Source organism: Pristis pectinata, chromosome 17 (genome assembly GCF_009764475.1).
Source record: "Pristis pectinata isolate sPriPec2 chromosome 17, sPriPec2.1.pri, whole genome shotgun sequence".
NCBI classification, from domain to species: Eukaryota; Metazoa; Chordata; class Chondrichthyes; order Rhinopristiformes; family Pristidae; genus Pristis; species Pristis pectinata.
This window is the reverse complement of record NC_067421.1, coordinates 10344118-10367770: the sequence shown is the minus strand read 5'-3', so window position 1 is coordinate 10367770 and position 23653 is coordinate 10344118. Positions and strand designations below refer to the sequence as shown.

At 40.8% G+C, this 23653-nt stretch overlaps 1 protein-coding gene across 1 annotated transcript in view; it reads left to right on the top strand.

Annotated features, from left to right (window-relative positions):
- The first annotated feature begins 94 nt into the window (after positions 1-94).
- The window catches only part of LOC127579275 (protein HIRA), an 87604-nt gene continuing 64045 nt past the window's right edge, over positions 95-23653 (top strand). The window contains exons 1-5 of the mRNA XM_052031955.1: positions 95-267; positions 18969-19031; positions 19633-19743; positions 22528-22618; positions 23077-23171. Coding sequence (XP_051887915.1) covers positions 231-267; positions 18969-19031; positions 19633-19743; positions 22528-22618; positions 23077-23171 — 397 coding nt within the window. The 5' untranslated portion in view covers positions 95-230. The remainder of the gene's footprint in view (positions 268-18968; positions 19032-19632; positions 19744-22527; positions 22619-23076; positions 23172-23653) is intronic.

The window sequence follows — 23653 nt, the reverse complement described above, 5'->3', positions numbered from 1 at the left end:
CCTAGTCTAACTTTCCGAGTTTTATTTTATACTCGGAACGGTTGTCGTGACCTTGATTATTTTCCCGAGCCGTTGTGCTTGGGGCACTGGGGGGGGGGGGTTTGTGGGGAGCGCTGAGTGTGTTGCTCCCTTCCGGCGGAGCGGAGCGAGAGGCCGGGCCGCCCTGGGACTGTGACACCGACACCGAGACCGAGAGGGTGGTGCTCGAGTCCCAGGTACCGCGGCCCAGCATGAAGCTGCTCAAACCTGCCTGGGTCCATCACAATGGTGAGCGGGTGCGGGGATGGGCTGGGTGAGGAGGGGGACTGTGCAGTGGCCAGAGGGCGGGCGGGCTCGGACTGGGAATGGTCAGTGGCGGGAGGGAGGGAGCCGGCAGAGCCTCGGAGATGCAGGACCCGCCGAGTGAATCCACCTGTCGGAGGCAGCACAGGACCGCGCCGGGGACAAGATCCTGGGCTGAAACAGCGATGTGCGAGGCAAGGTTGGGAACCGGAATGTGGACGGTGGGGTCCTTGGAGTCCAGGAGCCAGAAGGGACATGAAGACTAGCAATGGCATGTGGAGAGACTGCAGTGGTCTCTGATACCTGACCAGGTTCACACGTTAAAATGAGGGGTGGGGAGTGCACGACTCGTGTAATGATGGATCTCAAGAAATGTTAATTGTAAATTGGTTTATTATTGTCACATGTACCGAGGTACAGTGAAAAACTTTGTTTTGCATGCCATCCACACAGATAATTTCAGCACAACAGTACATTGAGGTAGTACAAAGGAAAATCAATTAACATTGCAGAATATAGTTACAGTTACAGAGAAAGTGCAGTGCAGGCAGACAATAAGGTGCAAGGCTGCGATGAGGTAGAGTGCGAGGTCAAGAGTCCATCTTGTCATTGGTATTGGTTTATCATTGTTACTTGTACTGAAGTACAGTGAAAAACTTGCATACCGATCGTACAGGTAAATTCATTACACAGTGCAGTTACATTGGGTTAGTACAGAGTGCGTTGAGGTAGTACAGCGTGCATTGATGTAGTACAGGTAAAAACAATAACAGTACAGAGTAAAGTGTCACAGCTATTGAAAAAGTGCAGTGCAATAAGGTGCAAGGTCACAACAAAGTAGATCGTGAGGTCTGTTCGATAGTCTTATAACAGGGGGATAGAAGCTGTCCTTAAGCCCAGTGGTTACTGCTTTCAGGCTTTTGTATCTTCTGGGATAAGGTGATCCACAGAAAATGTGTATGGAAGAAGAAACTAGGAAGGTTTTTCAAATGACAAGAAGTGCAGTACTTAAGAGTCGTGTGTACAAGGATCTAGAGAAGGAAAGTAATTAAGGCTCATAATGAGAAGAAATCCAACAGTTGTGGTGTGAAGTTGAGAAGTTCTTTTTATTTGTATGATGAGTCTTTAATTTCTTGTGTGACATACAATATTTCGATAGCCTGGCAGAATCACAGAAAAGTCTGGCCGTTCATGTTCAGCAGGGCACTTAATCTGATCTTTCAAAGGCAGATATTCCAATTGTATGGATGTAAGGATTATTAAAAAGTGAAGGTTTCGGCTTAAATCTTCTGTCCACCTCTTACCTCAATACCTTGTTGACCAAATATTTACTCATTTTCTCTAATGTCTTCTTTGGGTTAATTTTAGTTGTGTTTGTGATGCACCTTGGGAGATTTTCTAAGTTTGGGCATGACACAATGAAGTTTGTCTCCTGTCTGGAATATGCATTAAATTGTGTGTATTGTTTTCATATTTGTTCATGGGATATGGATGTCACTGGCCATGCAGGATTTATTGGTCATGGCTAATCACCCTTGACAAATTTTTAAATTTAAAATTTTTTTTAAAATTTAAATTTTATTTACAGCGTGGTAACAGGCCCTTCTGGCCCAACAAGTCCGCGCTGCCCATTTTAAATTAGCCTACCCGTACGTCTTTGCAATGTGGGAGGAAACGAGCACCCGGAGGAAACCCACGCAGACACGGGAGAACATACAAACTCCTTACAGACAGCGACGGGAATCGAACCCCGATCGCTGGCGCTGTAATAGCGTCATGCTAACCACTACGCTACCGTGCTGCATCATCAAGGTGATGATGAGCCACCATCTTGGAATTTCTGCAGTGTTTGCTGAAGGTACTTGCACAGCTTTGTTAGGAAGTTGTAAGATGTTGATTTAGAAGCAATGAAGGTGTGATATATTCTATGTTAGAATGATGTATGACTTTGGAAATTACACCTGGCATTCCATGTACCTACTGTCTTCTTGATGTTAGAGAAGTGTTGTCAAAGAGGTCTTAGTGTCTATGATGCATCTTGTAAATGGTACACAGTGTGCTTTTGGTGAAGGCAGTGAATCTTCGAGATGGAGTTCTGTATTATCTTGACTGATGTCGAACTTTTGAAAGGTGTTTGAACCATTCCACTAGCCTGAATATTCAATACCCTGGCCTCCTGAGTTGTGCTTTGCAGATAGTGGAAAGGCTTTGGCAAGTTGGGAGGTGAGTCATAGCCTCTTATCTGTTCTTAGAGCCACAGAGTTTACGTGGCTGTTCTGGTTAAGATTTTGTGGTACTACAAAGAATATTGATTGCAATAGTGGTAGTGCTGTTGATTGGAAAAGGGAGGTGTAAGACTTCCTATAATTAAAGATAGTCATTGTATGGCACAGATATTGCCTGTCTATGACTCCAAGCGTGTATATTAAGACTAGTGATTAGAAGAAATCCAGTAGCTGGAGTGTAAATTTGAGAAGTTCTTGTTATTGGTATAACAAGTTTTTCATTTCTCGTGTGCCTTATATGATTTCATTTGTTTGTCATGGTCACACTGGTAATAGTCAGTAAGACCCATAACTCTGCAATGAGAAGCCTGCATGTTTAGCATCCACTTTCTTTGCTCTTTCAAGGACAGATATTCAGTCTATGTGGTTTGAAGAATGATTAGAAAGTGATTTGTTCCAAAGGCCAATTAGGGGGGAGTGTGTGTGTGTGTGTGCGCACACGCGCGCATGCGTGTATCTCCAAGTCTTGCTGCACACAGCTACAATCCACTTCATAATCTATGGAGTAGTGAATGAAACTGAATAGTATGCATTCATGTGAAAGACTTTTTCACATGACAGAGGGAAGGTCCTAATAAAGCAACGGAATAACTTGGGCCTTGGACGTTACCCTGTGGTATATTTTGTTTAATACCCTGATGCTGAGATGATGGGCCACCAACAACCTTAACTGTTTTCCTTCATGTTCAGCATGATTCACCCAGTGGAGGATTTTCTCTCTGATTCCCATTAACTTCAGCTTTATTGGGGCTATTTGTCAAGAATAGTCATTCCTGTCTTTGAAATGCAGTTTGGCTTGTCCCTATTTTGAGCAAGGCTGCCATAAAGCATGAAGCTAAGTGGACCTGGCCAAAACCTACTGTGAGCACTGAGTGGGGAATTAGTGACAAAGTGCAACTTGGCAGAACTCCTCCTATCACCTTGCTGATACGGTGATAATTGATTGGATTTGATTGTTTTGCATTCTGAGGACCAGATGTATCTTTGCAATTTTCCACTTTTTTAAGTGAATGCCAGTGTTGTGAATGGATTTGAACGGCTTTGCTTGAGGCGCAAACACTCAGAACCACAGCTGAATGCTTGAAAAGTGAACAAACCAGTGGAATTCCGGAGGTAAAATTGAAGCCAAAGTAAATCAGTGGGACAACTCTTCCACTGGCTGGAATCGTATTGTGCACAAAATAAAATGGTTCTATTTGTGGAGGTCAATCATCTCAGTCCCGGGGTACTGAAACATGAGTTCAAAATGGTAGCGTCTTGGGCACAAGCACCTTCAGCTGTTTTATCAATAATTTTCTTTTCTTCATAATATTGGAAGTTATTGAAAGTGGAGATGCTTGCTGATAGTTGCACAGTATTCCATTCCATTCATAACTCCTTAGATAATGAAGTATTCCGTATCCATGTGCAGTGACATCTGCAGAATGTACAGGTTTGTTAGAGGGCAAAACCAATTCCTCTAATTTCTACATACCCTGGAGCTCGTCAGATTGGCCGAGGACTGTCTTCTGTGATGGTGGAGACTGTAGGGGCTTACCTGCTTGGCTTGAATTGATTGCAGAAAGTTCAGCTTTGTCAGTTTTACTCACTTATTGAAATCTGTCATCTTGGAGAATGGATCATAGTTCCCAATAGCTTTTGGTTATCCAGCACAAGTGGTGTCTGAATTTGCAGGTCTGCAGAGCTGTAATCTGATCACTGGGTTGTGGGATCACTTATCCTGTCTCCATTGTTTTGCTGGCTCTGTTTAACAAAGCTGCTGTTTGACTTCACAAATCACCATTTCACTTTTAGGTTTGTCTGACTGCTCCTGCTTTGTCAGATTAATTTTGCTCCCTTGGCCTGATAATAGTAAAGTGAGGGGTTACATGAGGCCATAAGAATGAAGATAAATCTAGAATACAATTTCGTAACCAGCGATGCCCTTCAGTTATCTATTTTGCTGGATCTGCCTTGAATCTATCCTGTTCAGCACTGGAATAGTGACAGACAGCATAATGGAGGCAGTCTTCAATGTAAGCATTGAACTTTGTCCCCATAAAGATTATAAAGTAGTTGTTTCTTCCAATATTATCAGGAGCAGATGTATCTGTGGCTGGTAGACTGATAACAATGGGATTGAGTAGCTTCTTCTCATGTTGTTTCTTTCATCATCTACCATAGCCCTACTCTGGTAGCTGCATTCTTCAGGACTAGGCCAACTTGTACAGCAGTGCTACTGCTGAACCATTCGTCCTCATGGATGCTGGAGATCTCACATCCAGAGTACGTTCTGTGCTCCTGCTGCTTGCCCTTAACCATTGAGAAATTGGTTCATTAGCAAAAGGAGAGCTATACTCAGCAGGTTTCCTTAAATTTGTGCTATTGCACTTCTGTGAGTACAGAATCCCTTGGGGTTACTCCCTTCCAACTGTAAGCTGAGCTGGCCTTTCTAGTTGATTGGTCATGGCGTTGGGACGATACACGGAGCTCCATTGTTGGAGGTGGGTAGTAGTGGTTATGAGGAGCTTGAGGTGTTTGGTGAAAGGTATCATTGTGTGATTATGATCACAAGGCTGCTTCTCGAGTTGTTACTAGTTCAATTCTTTCAGTTCTTACATATTCTCATGTGAGCTCTGAACATGATTGATTGAGTGCCTTTGTCCAAATTTGGTACCTGGGTGATGTCAGGTGGTTCTTTGGTTTTATTTGCAAACTTTGTTGTAATGGTTTGGTACTATTTGGATTTTCATACAGTAACATAACCATCTTGCTAATATATCCTAGTTTGACTGCTTTAACTTTTTACTTTTGCTCTTTTAATATTTTTGCAGTTTTGGTAACTGATTGGTGCAAGCTACCTGCAACCCTTGAAGCACTTAAAATAGTTAAAATGGAGCAGAACAATCCTTGAAAATTTATTTTGTCTGTTTTTAATTCAGAGTACTTAATATCAGTTTAATCTCAGCTTTTTCTTTGAATATTGCATAGTTCTTTTTCACCATAAGTATCTTAAGATTAACAGAAGTGGGTTAGAAGCAGAGGGAGACAAGGCAACGTTAGACAAACAATGCTGTGAGTGACTTGGCACAGAAAGGGATAGAAGTGGCTGAAGTAGCCGTGGTAGTTCACAGGCATACCAATGGAGTGAATTCATTCTGTATTATTGTCGCAGCTGAGTTAACAGTAGAGAAATTAGTGGTGCTCGTTGTTTGCAAATGTTGGACATTGTTTAAATCAATCAGTTACATTTGGACAGTTAATGTAATGCCCAACTATACAAGGAGAGATGAGAAGCTTCCTAACTGAAGGCCTGATATTCTGTGAAATCTGTGACAGTGTAATAAAAGCCAATACAGACTTGCATGTGATGGCTGGCGGAGGGTTGCAAACAATAACCTAATCTGAGGGCCTGGTAGCTAAAGAAGTGAGCTTGAATCTTGTGATCTATGAAGTCATTTGAAACTCTTGATGGGATTGGTGCTTTATAATCCAGTTACACCATATTATTTATTTTGCTAAGTTTGTTGCTTAATGTTACTACAACTTAGCCTCAGAAAATGATTGGAAAAAATAGGTCCAACTTGGAACTTGTTGTTTTCTGCAGGCATCAACTTCCAATAGGAATGTTAATTTACAGTGCAACACATTCATGTTGCTAGGTTATTATTGATGTGTTGCATTAACAGTAACTTGCATTTCAGCACACCTTTAAACATGATAAATGTAAGATTCATCAGATGCTTGAGGGCAATAAAAAAGTGGACATCTAGTCAAAAGATAAATGAGAAAAGATGACCAAAAGTTCAGTCGAAGTTCAGCTCTGTGGAGGTTCTCAGCAGAGAGGAAGGTCATGATATTTTGAGGGGGTTGTTCCAGAGACTGGGACCCAAGCAGCTGAAGGCATGGTAAACTAATGCTAGGGTGAAGGAGGGAGGGATGTTCAAGAGGCTCGAACTCAATAATGGCAAAACGGCATATAGAGCAGGAGGAGGTTACAACAAGCCAAATATGTTCTTAAAATGTTTCAGAATTTCTATGGTCTTGGAGTAATCTGGAAAACACTGGAGAAATTGGCATCATAAATCTGTATTAATAAAAAATTCATGGGTGTAAATACTGTGATCCGACATCCGCAAAATATTGTACCATTTCAACTTGAACTATGTAAAAATAGTCAAACACTTTTGCCTTGCCTGAGGTTTGCAATCCCAGGATGAAGTATTGGTTAGAGTTTTGCCATTAGTAACACTAGCGGGAGCAATTTACAGTAACATAATTAATTGCCAACTGAGCCAAGCTGACATATTGTGGTAGACATGTTCTGGGGCAGGGTATTGTGGGTTCAAATCCCTTTTGGAGTGAGTTATGAGTATAAGCTTTGAAGAGTCATTTGACTTTATCTCAGAATGTGTTGGACAGATTTTGAAATATCCAAGTATTGTGCAGGAGGCAATAAAAAATATCTAACACCCTAATTCCTGAACAAGGGTCCTGACCTGAAACGTTGACCGCCTGCTTTTATCCACAGATGCTGCCTGATCAGCTGAGTTCCTCCAGCATGATCGTGTTTTGCTTCTCGATTCCAGCATGTGCAGTCCTTTGTTTCCCTAATTCTAGTTATCAGTAATTCTTGCTGAAAATGTATGTCTGTGATTATTGGGTTGTGATCAGGATGAGTTGGGATTTCTTATCTCCCCAGTAACCTTGGTGGAATATCTTTCCAAGTTAACTGTTGAGGGTCACATTGTGAGGATTTCTCACTTGGGTGAGGTAATAGAAAAATGACTGGCATATTAGGGGACAGCTCAGCAAGGACCTGCACTTTAGGGTGAGCTGTGGATAAAAGGAGAAGAGGGATAGACATTTTGATTACTTCCAACCTATAGATATTGTAAATGTTTGCTAATTTCATGTCAGTAGTATTTACATTTGGTTTTTGCATTTGTATGAATCAGCTGGAGCATAATCTTTATTATTTATACATTGGTGTTTTTACAAGCTTACAGTAAATCTGTCATAGTTACATATTTGTCTTTGGATCTTGAAATAACCTGCTACGCCTTGCTGTTAGTTTAAAGATATCTTTAGGTTCCTATCAGATAATTCCTTAACTGCATCTGAAGTCTTGAGTTTATTGTAGACGTTCAAGGAATTGTTACTGTACTTCATGTATATTTGTTTGCATTGACAAATGTTGTGCAAGAGTATGTAATTTTGATTGGTTGATAAGCTGTTTGATTGTATAAGCTCTGAAAGTAGCCCAGTGTTGGAATGTGTTTAAGTGCAAGATTGTTAGGTGCTCATCTGCAGCAAAACTTGTTGCTCCCTCTTTTTATAAGTGTTAACATCTGCAGTTATTTTGACCATTGACAATCACAGTTGCGAATGAGTCAGTGAATTTTGTATGGACTGTCAAAAGTGTCTTCTGAAATTTGATTTAGTATGTTCCTTTTCTACCACAGCTGGGAATATAACTGGGACACCACGAGGTCAACAGAGTTTGTATTTGTAGCCTTCCTAAAACAATGGTGTGTTTTTCCTTGTGAGCAGCTGCTGTCATTCTGAAGTTGGTTCTGGTTGCTTTCTTAAGTTTGTCAGTAGGCAGAGAATGTATCCTGTTATTTGGAAGCCAGTAGTTAATATTATTATATGAAAGTGGTAATCTAGATTATTGCAGATGGAGCTATGAGTAATATTTCCGAGTTCTATCTAACCTATTCCCCTTGAAGCTGTCTGGGGCATCTTGTTTGTGAAAGGCACTGTGGAGATACCAACCTTTGTTGTTTTATTCAGAGAATTTTGGACGAAACGTAGAATATAAAAGCAGGGAAATTGTATGAGAAATGCATACAGTGTTAGGTCACAGCCTGAATTCTGAGTACAGCTCTGGCCATGGAATTATAGAAAAGATATGATGCACTGGCAGTAGTGCAGAGGAGATTTAGAAAGATATTGCCAGGACTTGAAAATTGTAGCTCCGAGGAAAGGTGGGATAACATAGGGTTTTCTTCTTTGGAACAGGCTGAGGGCAGGTTTAATGAAGGTGTTTTTCCCTTAGCAAAGATGTCAAAAAGCAAGAGGTATAGATTTAAATTGGTAGAACGATTAGAGGGGATGAAAACCTTCTCACCCCTTAAGACTGTGGAACTCACTGCCTGAATAGGTGGTAGAAGCAGATATCCCCACTGTACTAAAGAGTACTTGAAGAGCTGTTTGTAACACAGTTACAAACCTAGTACTGGTGGATGGGAGTAGTTGGGTAGCTCCTTTTCAATGGGCACATACACAATGTGCCAAATATTCTGCTTATATGTTGTAAATTTGCTGTCTTTCTCTCAGTGAGGGGAGCCTGAATATTGTGTTGTACTACTTTTGGACTGATAAATATGTAATAATGGCATGTCTGTATTGGGTGTGGTGTGTTTCACAGAATTCCATATGGATTGCTTTGATTTATTAAAGATCCATGACATTAGGGTGTAGGCTTCCTGACAAGCAATTGCTTGGTTTTACTTGATAAAGTCAATTCTATTGGATTGTTACCAAGTTCTGATTGATTTGTTCATTGTCATATTAATGAATATTTATTTGAATTCACTGTAAACTATGGTGGTACAGCTGAATGATGCTGTCTACTAGATGTATTGAGCCCCTCAGGTTGATGTAAAGATCCGATGGTAGCACTTGAAGAAAAGTGGGAGAGTTCTCACATTCCCAATCAGTATCTTTTTTAAAACAAATAGAATCATGACGGGTCAGAAGGCAGCCCACACCAGCTCCTGGTGGATTAATCCTGTCACTTCTGTTCCTTTGTTTTGTAAATGAGCTTCCAAATCATTTTTCCTTAAGTGCCGACCCAGTTCCCTTTTGAATGCCCTGATTAATTTTATTTCTTCCCTGATAACACTTTGACTCTTATGACTCTATCCAAGTGACAAGTTTCAGATTACTGCTCTCTGTGCAAACCACAAACAGTTGCCCTACATATTCTCCTTGAATATTTTGTCTAGATCTAAAATCTGTGCAGCCTGGTTCTTAACCATCCACTGACAACCTTCTCTACTGCAAGGAGAACTGCCCCAACTTTCTCAGTCTGACTCTGCAGTTCATGCTCTTCATCCTTGAAACTAATGTTTCCTGCATCTTCTGTAAGACTTTCACATCCTTTCTAAAGTGCAATGATCAAAACTGGATGCAGTACTTCAGTTCTGGTCTAACCAGCATTTTCTATAGGTTGAGCAAAGTTATTTTACATAAGAGTGTAATTTAAGAGTAGAAGTAGGCCATAAAGTCCCAAGCACCTGCTTTGCTATTCAGGAGGATAAGATATCTTTATTAGTCACATGTACATCGAAACAGACATTGAAATGCATCTTTTGTGTAGAATATTCTGGGGGCAGCCCACAAGTGTTGCCACGCTTCCAATGCCAACATAGTATGCCCACAACAAGGATGACCTGACGTTGATTTCAGTTCTACTTGCCTGCTCTTTCTCTATAACCCTTGACTGTTCTATAGACCAAAAATCTGTCTGTTTCAGGCTTGGATGTATCCATGAGTCAACCTCCACAGCTTTCTGGGGTAAAGAAGAGCAAAGATACACAACCAGCTAAGAGAAATTCCTCTTCATCTCTTAAGTGGACATTTCCTTATTTTGAAACTATGTCCCCTAATTGTAGATTCCCCTATGAAGGGGAAGTATCTTCATAATAGATACCTTAACAAGCTCCCTCAGAACCTTGTATGTTTCAATAAAATCACCTGTCGTTTTTTCTAAACTCCAATGAGAAAGACCTAACCTCCTGAACCTTTCCTCATAAATCACTTTCTTCATCATATTACACTATGGTTCTTGAATATTTCCCTGCAGATTTGGTTCTCTATCTCCCTCCCACTATTGCTGGCATGGAGAATAACCTATTGGCATGAAAAGTCCCTTCTTATTACTCAAACAAAGTGGATTTTGTATGACCTCTCAAGGACTTTCTCACTTTCTCCAGCACTGAAAAATCTTCCTCACTCAGGAGAGAGGCCCTACCTTTTTTTTGTCTTTCCCTATATTTCCTAAATATCCCAGATCCAAGAATAATAAATCCCTGGTTTTGTCCTTCTGTATTTTTGAGCTTTGATTTGGTTATTGCCACTGCCTCATAATCATACACAAATATTTGTGTTTACACTTCACTAACCTTATTCACTGTGTGTTTATATTCATGAATCCCAAACCTGTTTTTTTGATTCTTTATGGTCTGTTCCCATCTAATGCTATCGAATATGCCCACTTCATTGGAGTTGGGTGATAGTGGTTAGACCTGATGTTGGTGGGATAAGATACTGGCACTGGTTTACTTATTCTTTTGATGGATTTGAAGGACTTTGCAGAGACAGTGTTGGTGGTCTCTGTTGCAAGTAGTCTTCATCTCGGAAGTCTACTGGAGGGCAGGAATCACTGATGTCTCACTTGAGCCTGAGCTTCATGCTGGGTTTGAGGTCTTGACCTTCGAACATTTTTCTCCTCAGGTAGCCAAAGGTGTGTCACACGGGAGCCGGTGCTGAATTTCGTCCTCCGTGTCTGCCATTGCTGAGAAGTGGCTCCTGAGATTTTAATTATTGCTGGTGATTATCCAGTATCTGTTATCTTCATGATCCAGCTTTCTTACTTTCCTTCCTAGCTCCTGAAACTTTAATTGTGAGACTTGCATCCTTCTCCTCTCTATATTGTTGGTTCTAACATCAACCATGGCTTCTGGCTGCTCCCTCCACTATGTTCTGCACTCTCTTCGTGAAGTCTTATGCTTGTCCCAGACAGGCAACACGCCATGGAAGAGTCGCATTGGTGGTTACAGAAGCATCTTCCCTTCTCCCGACCATGGGGATTTCTAACTTCTAGTATTTCACCCTCGCAGTTGTTTGTCCTGTAGTTCCCATGTTCTGGACTGCACCCCTTTAAGGTGTCATCAACCCCATTGTTCTCTAATGTTGAATATTGGTTTGGGAATAGCACAACTCTGTCAATTCTTCCTGTTTCTACCCTTCTGAACAGCTAAGTACTTATTGTCCTATGCTGTCTTTAGCTGTGGGGTGGCCACCTCCTGGATTGTATGATTTAGGGAATCCTTGGCTTTCCCAAGGATTCTCTAATTTCTGCTGTCACTCCTTCCTGACTTTGAATTTATTCTGCATGAGATTTTTCCTGCACAAGGCCCTTCATGCCAACAGAATGCAGGCAATATGTCTCAACTGGTCTAAGAAGGCTTGGTTTCCTTCACTCTACCCTTTTGAAATATACTTATTGCTTTGTTACCCTTACTGTAATTATGCAATTCTTTATTTTCCTTTAGCTTTCTTATTTTGAAATTCTATTGTTAAATCAATTATCTAACCTTTTGGGCTGGTTAATAATCTCGTTCATTACTTTGTGTCGTTATTTGCTTTTTGCTGTAAATTGTAACCAACAGACCTATTCAAATGAGAGAAAAAAGCTACAATACTCACCAGTGAGTCACCTACCTAACTTCCTACAATACTATTTTCCACATCCCAAACAATTACTGATCTGTTCCCACTGCCTCCCTCCAGCAGGTCTGCATGGGCCTTGAGCCATGGGTTTATTTCAACACTATGTTCCCATTGTCTTTCTCCAGTAGGTGCAATTATCACTCGGACACGTTATCTCTCCAATATTACACTTTGTGAGAGCTTACTGGATGGAAATTGTTGCCTGTGCTTCTTACATTACAACATTGATCACATTTCAAAAGTGCTTTGTGATGTGCTGACAAATGAAAGATGATAATTGTAAATGCAAATTATTTCTTGGTGGAACTTAGCAGAAACTGTTGTCCTCTGATATGTCATCAGTTAGACACAGACTGATGCTAATTCTATTTTGTTCTGACTGTTCACTTAACCCTCAATGCAGAATGAGCTTGTCTATGGCAGCAGTGTAAATATTGTTACTGCTCTCAACAATCTTCTTTTTGAGGTAGAATTGAAATTTACTCTTAAGGAATGGGATGTATTGATGAGATTGGTATGGCAAACATTGTTCATTTGGACTTCCAAGGCTTTTGATGAACTTCCATGCAATATAGTAGCTGCAAAATTGAAGCACTTTGTATCAAAGGAATAGCAGGTGCTTGGATATACAATAGCTATGGGACAGAAAGCAGAGAATAATAGCGAAGTTATTTTTTTACACAAGAAGGAAGTGTACAGAGATTTCTGATAGGGGCTAGTGTTGTGATCACTGATTTTCTTGTGGTATTTATTGACCTGGATGTTGTGGGAGGTCAGAATCAGGGGTCACAACATGAGGGTATGTGACGTGCCATTTTGGACTGAGATGAGGAGAAATTTCTTCACCCTCAGAGTGGTGAACCTGTGGGATTCTCTAAAATAGAAGGTCATTGTCACTAAAACAACATTGTTTTGGAGGAGCTCAGACTTGTGGAGGATGGAAGGAGGAACCCAGCCAGATAAAATGGAAAAAGGTATAGGTAAAAGTTTCAGCAGGAGTAGTGATGCCAAATTCATGAAGCATAAGAAAGGATAGTTCACCACATTTATAGTCACAGGGGATGTCACTTGCATCTTAGATTAGGGCCATTTCAGTCTTGTGCCAGTATGGAAATCCTATTGGGGAGGCACAGACAGAAAGTTACAGGGAAGTTCGGCATGCATTGGACAGAGACAACCTGTTTAGGACTAGAGAGGAACAGAAGATAAAGATGGGTGGTTGCTGCAGGAGACAACAGTGGATTTTTATGAAGGGACTGAAGATTTGAAAGCACATTGGATCTCTATAATAATTCTGTTGTGATTTGTATTTACTTGTCTCTACCAAGTCAGAAATAGGCTCTATGCCCCAACATGTCCATGACAACCATTGCAGTTATCTGTATTTAACCATAGTTCGTCCATAGGGGAGACATGATAGAGGTATACAAAATATTAAGAGGAATAGATAGAGTGGACAGCCAGGGCCTCTTTCCCAGGGCACCAATGCTCAATACAAGAGGGCATGGCTTTAAGGTAATGGGTGGGAAGTTCAAGGGAGATATCAGAGGGAGGTTTTTCACCCAGAGAGTGGTTGGTGCATGGAATGCGCTGCCTGGGGTAGTGGTGGAGGCTGATACGTTGGTCAAGTTCAAGAGATTGTTAGATAAGCATATGGAGGAATTTAAGATAGAGGGATATGTGGGAGGAAGGGGTTAGATAGCCTTAGGCATGGTTTAAAGGTTGGCACAACATGGTGGGCCGAAGGGACTGTATTGTGCTGTATTGTTCTATGGTTCAAGTTATTAAATATATTCAAGAAGGAATTGGATGTAGTTCTATAGGCTGAAGAAATCGACATATTGCAAGAAAGCAGAAATAGGGTACTGAATTTGAATGATCAGCCATGATTGTATTGCATAGTGGAACAGGTGTAAAAGGCCAAGGTCTAATTCTACTCCTATTCTGAGCTGTTTGCCAGATCTAATAACTTTTCCATAGCTTGGGGAGGTAGTGGTTGACAAAAAGGTCGGTGGGGTGGGGGGGGGGGGGAGGCTGCTGGTGGTAGAGAAGGGCCACTGGTGGTTAGTTTGAACTACTAAACAAGGGTTTGCTATTTGTGTTTGGTTTCCCAGCACTCTTGTTAGAGAGGCATGAAGTGCCCAGTGTCCTCCCTAATGCTTCTCCTCAGTTTGAGTGTCCTTGGGCCAGTAATGCCCCTCTGTTAGTTTCCATGTGTACTTCTCCACAAGGAGGCTTGGAAAACACTTCAAGGAAGTTCTGACTGTCCTCCAGGAGATCATTTGCTTTTAGACTTGTTTTAGGAGACTGGAGACAGGCATATGGGCATTGCAGCCCTGGTAGTGGAACTGAATGAATACAAATCAGAACCTCGATGTTGGTCTAATGGTGACCACTAACATTTTAGTAACACTAACGCTAATGTTTTGTGTGGGAGCTTGTATTCATAGAAATCCCTTTACTATCTTTATTAGTGATCATCTCAATGAATTCAACTAAGTGAGTCACTCAACCTTGAGAAAGTTATGTTGGGTCTCTTTGTTCAATTGTATTTCTTCAAGTACTGAATTACTCTTCTCTATTGACAGGTTTTTGAGTAGCTCAATGACAACTCATTTTAAACTGGCGATCCTAAATGTTACTGGTTTTCCCCCAGAGCTTTCATAAATAATAGAGTGAAATTAGCAATTTAGAGGGAATGACAAAATTCCCAAATTGAAAGCTTTGAATGATTGCAGCAATCCCTTCTGCAATTCCTCCGTCCACTTTCTCTAATACTGTGTGGTGAAAACCATTAGATCATGGAGATTTATCTGTTCCATGACAAATTATTTTCTGCATTAGTATTTTAAGAAACTAGTATTTTTCTTTTCCCTTTGATTTGTATTTTTATCCTTTTGTTCTCCAGTAAAAATAATGATGCAAAGTACTGTACAATAAATCTGACATTGCATTTATGCCATATGTCCGTTATCTATGGAGACACAAGAGACTGCAGATGCTGGAATCTGGACCATGAAACAGACTGCTGGAGGAACTCAGTGGGTCAGGCAGCAACTGTAGAGGTGGAGAGATGGTCGAGGCCCTGAATCAGAGGTGGTAGCCAGTATAAACAGATGATGGGAGGGGTGAGGCAGGGGCTAGCAGGCGATAGGTGGAACGAGGTGAGGAGAGAAGTGATGGGCAAATGGAGCTAGGTGCAGGAGGGGTGGAGTCAGGAGACAGATTAAAATAAGAAAAGTAAAGGTGAAGATGGAGGCAGGTGGGGGGAGAGGAAGGTGGAGGTAGAGAAAGTGGCTGGAAGGTGATAAATGGAGACAAGAAAGGGCTGCAGATTCTGGAATAGGATAAGTGGAACCAGTTAAGGGAAAGATGGTGGGCAGATGGAACTAGTAGGGGTGGGGATAGGAGACCCATTGGGTTGTGTGGGTGATGGGCAGGTAGAACCAGGTTGGGTAGTGGAAAGAAACTGGGTAACAGAGGACTGGGGGTGGTTGTTGGAACGAAGGTGGGGGGTGCGAGAACCTGAGTGGATCAGAAGAAGAGAGGAAGGAACACAGGGGGTGTGGGTTATCTGAGATCGGAAACTCCAGTGTTTTTACCATTGGGATAAAGACTGGGCAGGTGGAATATGATGTACTTCTGGTTTGGGTTTGGTCTCACCTTGGCAGTGGAGAAGGCCAAGGGCAGACAGGTCGTTGTGGGAACAGGAAGGGGAGTTGAAATGACATGCCACCGTGAGCTTAAGATGGCCATTGCAGTCAGAATTCAGGTACGTGACAAAGTAGTCACCTCGTCTATGCTTGGTATCGCTGATGTAGAGGAGACCACATCGAGAGCACTGAATGCAATAGATAACATTGGAGGAGGTGCAAGTGAATCTCTGTCTCACCTGGAAGGGCTGCTTCGGTCCCTGAATGGTGGTGTAGGGACAGGTTGCACCTTTTGTGGTTGCAGTGGAAGTGTCAGGAGGAGGGAGGCAGCACCAATGTAGTCGTTAATGTTGAGGAGACAGAGTTGGGGAGTGGTGCCAGAGTAGATTTGGAACAATGAAAAGACAGGTATAGCAGGGACCATGTGAGTTCCCATGGCTACACCTTTGATTTTGCATTTTGTGTGTTTCTTTTTTACAACTGAATATTTACTGTGCATCCCTTTTTATTATTTGCCATGTTTCTCCATCCATATACAAGATTATCCCATTTCTCAGGATTTGTGTAAGATCTCATTTGACTATATAGTGCACATCGCTTCACTTGCTGGTCGTGGAATTTAGGGGTATTTAATTAACTGTTCTGTTGAATATCTCTCGTGGTACTGTTAACAGCTTAACCCAGTTTAACATGTCCACCTTGTTCTTTCAAAATCAGCCTTACTGAAATTTAAAACCCTTGTGTACAATTATTATTTCTGCTTCGCAAATTGAATATCACATTGTTTGATTTTAGTCCCATTTTGTAAGCTGTTCCCTTACCATCAGATAATTAATTAAGTTGGGCTCATTACTGTCGACTGAATGCTGTATGACTAGTTCCTTTGTTTGAGTAAATTGTCCTGGATAAACAAGAAGCATTTTGCCTAAATGACCCAGGCTTATTTCAAAACTTTTATGTACTGTATATTGCTAATTACTTTACTATCTGAACTTATTTTCAATGGAACTAGCTTTGCTTTGCTCATACCATCAAGTTATAAAGGCATTCAACATACAGTGCATTTCCAAGAGCAGTTTATGTCTGGGGTTCCTTGCCTGCTCTCCTCATTTAATCTTGGCACTTCTTGTGTGGCTACTCTTGCTGCATATAAGGGCTCCAGCCCTGGACCTCTCTGCCCTCAAGGGTCTTTTTAACTGTTTTTAAGTATTTCTGATAATAGATTTAAAAAAAACAAATGTAAATGATGAAAATAATAAGTTTTTTTTATAATTAAGTTTTGTTAAAGTACTAAAATTAAGTAAAACAAAGATAAAATAAAAATGAGTAAACCACATATTTGCGCTTACCTTTTTGATTTAAGCTTAATCCAAATGTGATTGTGCTACTTAAGTGAGTCAGCTCTGGCCTCAAAGCTGAGATGCATTTGAGATGTATCTGGGCCCTCGGGTCAATATATTTGAGTTTCGCTGCAGCGTTGAGTCCATTGGAGGAGCCAGAGATCAGTGTGCTGGCATTTGACCTACAGGTGGTCTCCGACTTCCCTGCCCAGTAATTGAAAAGTGGAAGTCAGCGATGAGCTGACCTGTGTAGTGGATGTTGTTGGCTGCCCAGAGATATGTATGTTTTGGCCCTTTGTGCTTTAGAGGTGAGAATGGAACAGGCAATACATGCCTTAATTGTTGATGAAATGAAATTTGTAAAGTGACTGTTACATGATGGTAATACACTTCTGGCTTCTGCCCTCTTCCTTTCCAGTCCTGATGAAGGGTCTCGACCTGAAACCTTGACTGTTTATTTCCTTCCATGGATGCTGCCTGACCTGCTGAGTTCCTCCAGCACTTTTTGTGTATTGCTCCAGATACATCCAGCATCTGCAGAATTTCTTGTGTCTTTGTTATATGATGGTGCTTGATACCAAGTTTAAGAAGGAGAAAATTTAAATTTGTCCTTTAATTTGTCAATTAATGTCAAAAAAAATCATATGGCTGTGTTTCAGTGTTTTAATTTACTTTTGAAGTACTCATTTTGTTACCTCAGAGGTTTCATTGCAGACATTAGTGGGAGATCTGCACATTCCAATGCTTAATTGTGGTACTGGGACATTCAGACTGCTCTCTCCATTGCCAATCCAGATTTGGAAGAAGATAGTTGTTTCATTGTTGTGTGAAAATTTGATGCACCCAAGTTAACAATTGACTGCAGTCACATGAAGTAGACGGCGCAGTAGACTTTTGGGTGTCTGGCTGGAATCTATTTGAAGGTGATTTTATTTGGGCAAAAAAGTATCGCTCACCAATACACAATGGTGTGTTTATGGGGGGAAGAAAAAGAGACTATTTTATGTTTTTTGGCAGGGCTGTTTCCTTTGTTTAGATGTAAGGTATCCACCTAAATCAGTAATTTGGTCAATTTACCATGAAATAAATGAAAGTGCTGTAAATTCAAATTTTGTGCATAGCTTTTGGTGAGGTGTTGTTTGATTAAACTTACTGTTCTGTGGAAGTGGGAATCATTACAGGGAATCATTTGAACAGATAAACTCACATTTTTCTAATACATAATTTATCTGCATGGAGAACTTTAGTTGCCCTGATTTCAGTTAGGATCTCTGAAACTACCTTCATTTCGTAGAACTAGTGCAACAGTTGACCATGGTTGTTAAATTGGACTGAGGACAATGTACTTAACTCTGAATTGCCAGTAACTTCCAGACTGCAAATAAGATTGTAATGTTGCTATTGATAACACTGGAGCATGGTTCAGTGTACTGAAGGCACAAAAATTCCAGGCTATAATTTTAAGCTATTACAAGAGGTTTTAAATTATCAAAACGGAAAAAAAGGAAGGTATAGGTTGACTGTAAATTGTTTAAATCTGAAAAGATGCTGAATTTGCTGACATGAAGTGGTTCCTCTTAAAAATACGATTCAGATGATTTATAGACTTAGGAAGTGAGCTGGTAAGCAAAAAGCCAGAAATCAGAAATTGAAAAATGAATAAAGTGGACATGAGTAATCATGCTGAATGCGTGTTACATGGCAAAATGACTTGCGGTAACTTATTTGGAAGATATTACTGTTCACGTGGTGAGGCTGTAACTCCGGCTTCTGATGGTGGAACTGACACATCACTGGGACAAATGTTGCCGTTCATTTTGTTCTGAAACTTGATTGGCTTATCTACTTGATAAGGCCATAGAGCCCTGATTTGTGATATTCTGTTCAATTATCTATTTGTCCTCCAGGTAAGCCAATATTTTCAGTGGACATTCATCCTGATGGAACCAAGTTTGCAACAGGTGGACAAGGTAAGAGCCAGACTGCAGGCTGCCTACCATTTAGAATCAATAAGACCCAGAGACTGGAGGTGAAGTGCTTGTTGCTGTCCCCTTTCATCATTTAATTTGCAGGTAGATAAAATTCCAGTAATTTTGGCAAGTGTGCGTATTAAGTTGGGAAGGAGGTCATTTTCCTCTACTTCGTTCTTCTTATCATGGATTGCAGACTCTGGATTCACTGGCTGTAGTGCTACCGTATGGCAGCTGTATTCTATTTTGCTATGGAAATAATACTGTTTTTTCCGTATGCAATGGGCTTTAAAATGCTCACATGCTCCGAGGTGTGCATAGCCGCGCAAAGTTGGTTCTTGATGTGCTACCCCTGGTGCTTCTGGAGACATTACTTCCTGTCTCATTCTGTGTTTTATTTTCAGATGACTTGGTCAATATCTGCCACTTGCCTTTTAATTTTGGTTGATTTAGTTAGGTGCCCCCGGGCAGAGATTTCCTTCACCCATGCAACCAGGCCTTTCCTTATCATTCCTGAACCAAACAGATCGTTGCTCGAGTTCTTTTGTTTGAAAATCTTAACTTATCAACTAAAGGCTCATTATTTACTTTCTGTCTGCAGGGGAGGATTCAGGGAAAGTTGTCATATGGAATATGCCACCAGTTGTTCGAGAGGAGGATGAGAAGAATGAGGCTATCCCCAAAATGCTTTGCCAAATGGATAACCACCTGGGTACATGTGAAATACACGTGGAAAGCTTCTTTAGAGTCCCTCAAAGTTATTGCTGTATATTTCAGTGATATTTCACTCATTCCAGTCCTCAAAATTAGTACTCCATTTGGAGGGCTCGGGGAAGTCATAGAACATTGAACGTAGAACAGTACAGCACAGGAACAGGCCCTTCAGGCCAACGACACCAATTTTAACTAATCCCATCAGCCTGCATATGTTCTATATTCCTCCATTCCCTGCCTGCTCATGAGCCTGTCTAAAAGCCTCTTTAAACAATGCTATCGTATCTGCTTGTGCAGTGTTCCAGGCACCTACCACGCTCTGTGTAATAAAAAACTTGCCTCGTACATTTTCCCCCTCTCACCTTAAGTCTGTGTCCTCTAGTTTTGACATCTCCACCCTGGGAAAAAGACTCTGTCTATCTACCCTATCTATGTCTCTCATCATTTTATATACTTCTGTCAGGTCACGTCTCAGTCTCTGATGCTCCTGAGTAAACAATCCAAGTTTGTCCAAATTCTCCTTGTAGTTAATACTCTCTATTCAAGGCAACATCCTGGTGAACCTCATCTGCACTCTTTCCAAAGCCTCCATATCCTTTTTGTAATGTACTGACCAGAACTGCACACAGTACTCCATATGTGGCCTAACCAAAGTCATATACAGCTGCAACATGACTTCCTGATTTTTTATACTCAACACCCTGACTGATGAAGGCAATTACACCTTCTTTACCACCCTTCCTACTGGTGTTGCCAGTTTCAGGGAGCTATGGACTTGCACCCCAAGATCCCTCTGTACATCAGTGCTCCTGTCATTTACTGATTACTTTCCACATACATTTGTCACACCCCCCGCCCCCCCAAAGTGCAGCATCTCACACTTGCCTGGATTAAACTTCATCTGCCATTTCTCTGCCTACATTTCCACGTGGTCTATATTACTGCTGAATCCTTGACAACCTTCCTCACTCTCCACAGCTCTGCTAATTTTTGTGTTGTCTGCAAACTTGCTAATCAGCGTACTTGTATTTTTGTCCAGATTGTTTACATAAATCACAAACAACAGAGGTCACAGGACTGATCTTTGTGGAACACCACTGGTCACAGCCCTCCAGTCGGAATAACACCCCTCCACCACTACCCTCTGTCTTGTATGGCCAAACCAATTTTGAATCCAATCTACCAAGTCTCCATGGATCCCATGTGTTTCAGTCTTCTGGATCAGCTAACCATCAGGAACCTTGTCAAGAGCTGTACTGAAGTCCATGTGTACAATATCCATTACCCTACCCTCATCAGCCATCTTAGTCACCTGAAAAAAACTCAATTAAGTTTGCAAGACATGACTTAACTCCCACAAAGCCATGCTGACTATTCCTAATAACTCTCTATACTTTTCCAGATGTGAGTAGATCCTATCCCTAAGAATCATCTCTAATAATTTCCCTACTACTGATGTAAGGCTCACCGGCCTATAATTTTCTCCTTTGTCTCTATTGCCTTTCTTAAACAGAGGAATAACATTGACTACTCTCCATTCACCTGGGACCCTGCCTGTGGCTAAAGAGATCTCTGTCAAGGCCTTGGCACTCTTCTCTCTTGCCTCTCTGAATAACCAGGGATAAATCCCCTCAGGCCCTGGGAATTTTTTTATCTTAATGTTCTTCAAGAGCCCCAACACCACCTCCTTGATATCACCATACCCCTCCTTGATCTTGCTATCCTCTATGCCCTTCTCCTTGGTGTACACCAGTGTGAAGTACTCGTTTAGTCTTCGTCTTGCCCACTTCCTCTGGCTCCAGGTGTAAACTTTGTCCTTGAGTGGTTGTACCCTCTCCCTAGTTACAAGTTGATTTACTTTGTCTGTGTGTTTTGGTCACTTTTTGTGAGTTACTGTTAATTCTTCAAGATATAATTTAAAATAGTCATTCCATTTGACCAAAGTTATTAATTAGGTAGTGAACATTGCATTTTCCTGTTTCAGGTAACCCAGTGCCCTGCGTTCCCTTCCCCCTCCTACCAGTCCACTCGGGTCTCTCCACTTTTGTTTATCTCTTCCATCCCTCCTCCCCTGTTATCTAGATTCATCACCCTCCCTCATCTGGTTCCATCTGCCCTTCATCCCTTCCTTATCTGGGTCCAACTATCACCTTCTGGCCTCTGTCTCACCCCTCCGTCTCACTTCTATATACCTGCTATCTTCCCTCTACACTCTCAGTCATGATCCAGGGTCTTGACTGAAACACCGACCATCCCTTTGCCTACACAGATGCTGCTTGACCCACTGAGTTCTTCCAGCAGTTCATTTTTTGCTATTAATTAGGTGTATTGCTAGTCATTTTTATTTATCTTCTTGCAATGTCAATATCTTCTTACTCAAGTAGAATTACAAGAAATGCTATTAATAATCTCTGCAGCCAAAAAAAAGGACTGCCTTTTTTTGAGATTGTTGTTTCTGCCACTATATAGTTTCATCTGGACTGTGTGTCGATTAGATGAATTAATATCGTTAATTATACTAATTGATAGTAAAGCCATTTTGTTTCACATGTTGGCCATTTTTCTCTGTACTTTGGGCACAAAGACTCAATCAGAGGGCTTCTTTTACCACACGTAACTCAACAGAAATGAGATTCAATGTGGGAGTGTCCTGACAAACATTGAGTCACTCACTGGCTAAGCTTGCTGAGCTCTAGGTTGTTCTTTCTCCTTTAAGTTTTATTTTGTATGCTACGTATTTTTGCATATAAACAGTAAATTGCATAGCTAATTTTTTTTGCAGCCTGTGTAAATTGTGTCCGTTGGTCTAATAATGGATTGTATCTGGCATCGGGTGGAGATGACAAATTGATAATGCTGTGGAAGAGAGCTGCGTAAGTATGTCAGTCCACCTGGTGACTGTAAGCTTCACAAGTACATAGACCCGATTAACTGCTTTTGTTTTGAGTGTGTGGAAAAAGTAATTATGTCCAGGAATGATGCAAAGGCAAATGTGTATAGGTAACCAGTGAATCAATGTTGCACTTCAGTGCAGCACTTAATAGTTTTACATAAAGGTGTAATGCTTTATATTACAGATTAATCCAATACAATCCAATATTGTTATTAGCAAATGGCTAAGTAAATATTTGCAACACATAAATCACTCAAGGCTGCCAAGTGGAATTGCTTTGTGAAATGAGAGCAGACATTGTTTAGTTTGTAGCATATCTAATAAATTGTCAGATTGGAATATGAAATGTTTTAACGTCCTGCAAATTCACTACTGATCTAAAGAAACTAAAATTGACATGTTAAATTATAACTGTGTGACTGTGACTATTCTCTACAGGTATATTGGGCCAAGCAATGTCTTTGGCTCCAGTAGCAAACTAGCTAATGTGGAGCAGTGGAGGTGTGTTTCTATTCTCAGAAGTCATACAGGAGGTAAGAGTTTAAGGTCATGCTCTATCTGTCCTGATGATTTGAGGAAGTAAAAGATGGTTTTGCCTTTCAAACAGATTTTGCATAATAAAATGTGACTGGTCTTGGCCCTTTATATGCATCATTTTGAAATTTCCTTTTCCTTTATATTCATCATTTTTAAATTTTCATATTTATAATTTTCTTTTGAACTCTGAATAGTATTTGCCTAATGAAGTCTTGTGGTAAAGTGGTTTATGTTGTTACAGATCTAGATATGAAAAATATTCAAACTTTCCTCTTCATTCATATTAGTGCTTTGCTGACTAATGGCAAACTACTTAATGTTGCCTTCTCAAAGGCTTTCAAATTTTATAAGTTTTATCATTTGCAACCTCTCAACATTTTGAGTTATAAGTGTCTAGTTCTTTTTGAATGTACAAAGCAATTGAAAAGAAGAAACAAGATACACAACTCAAAATAAATGACTACAATATTGTAGTCTG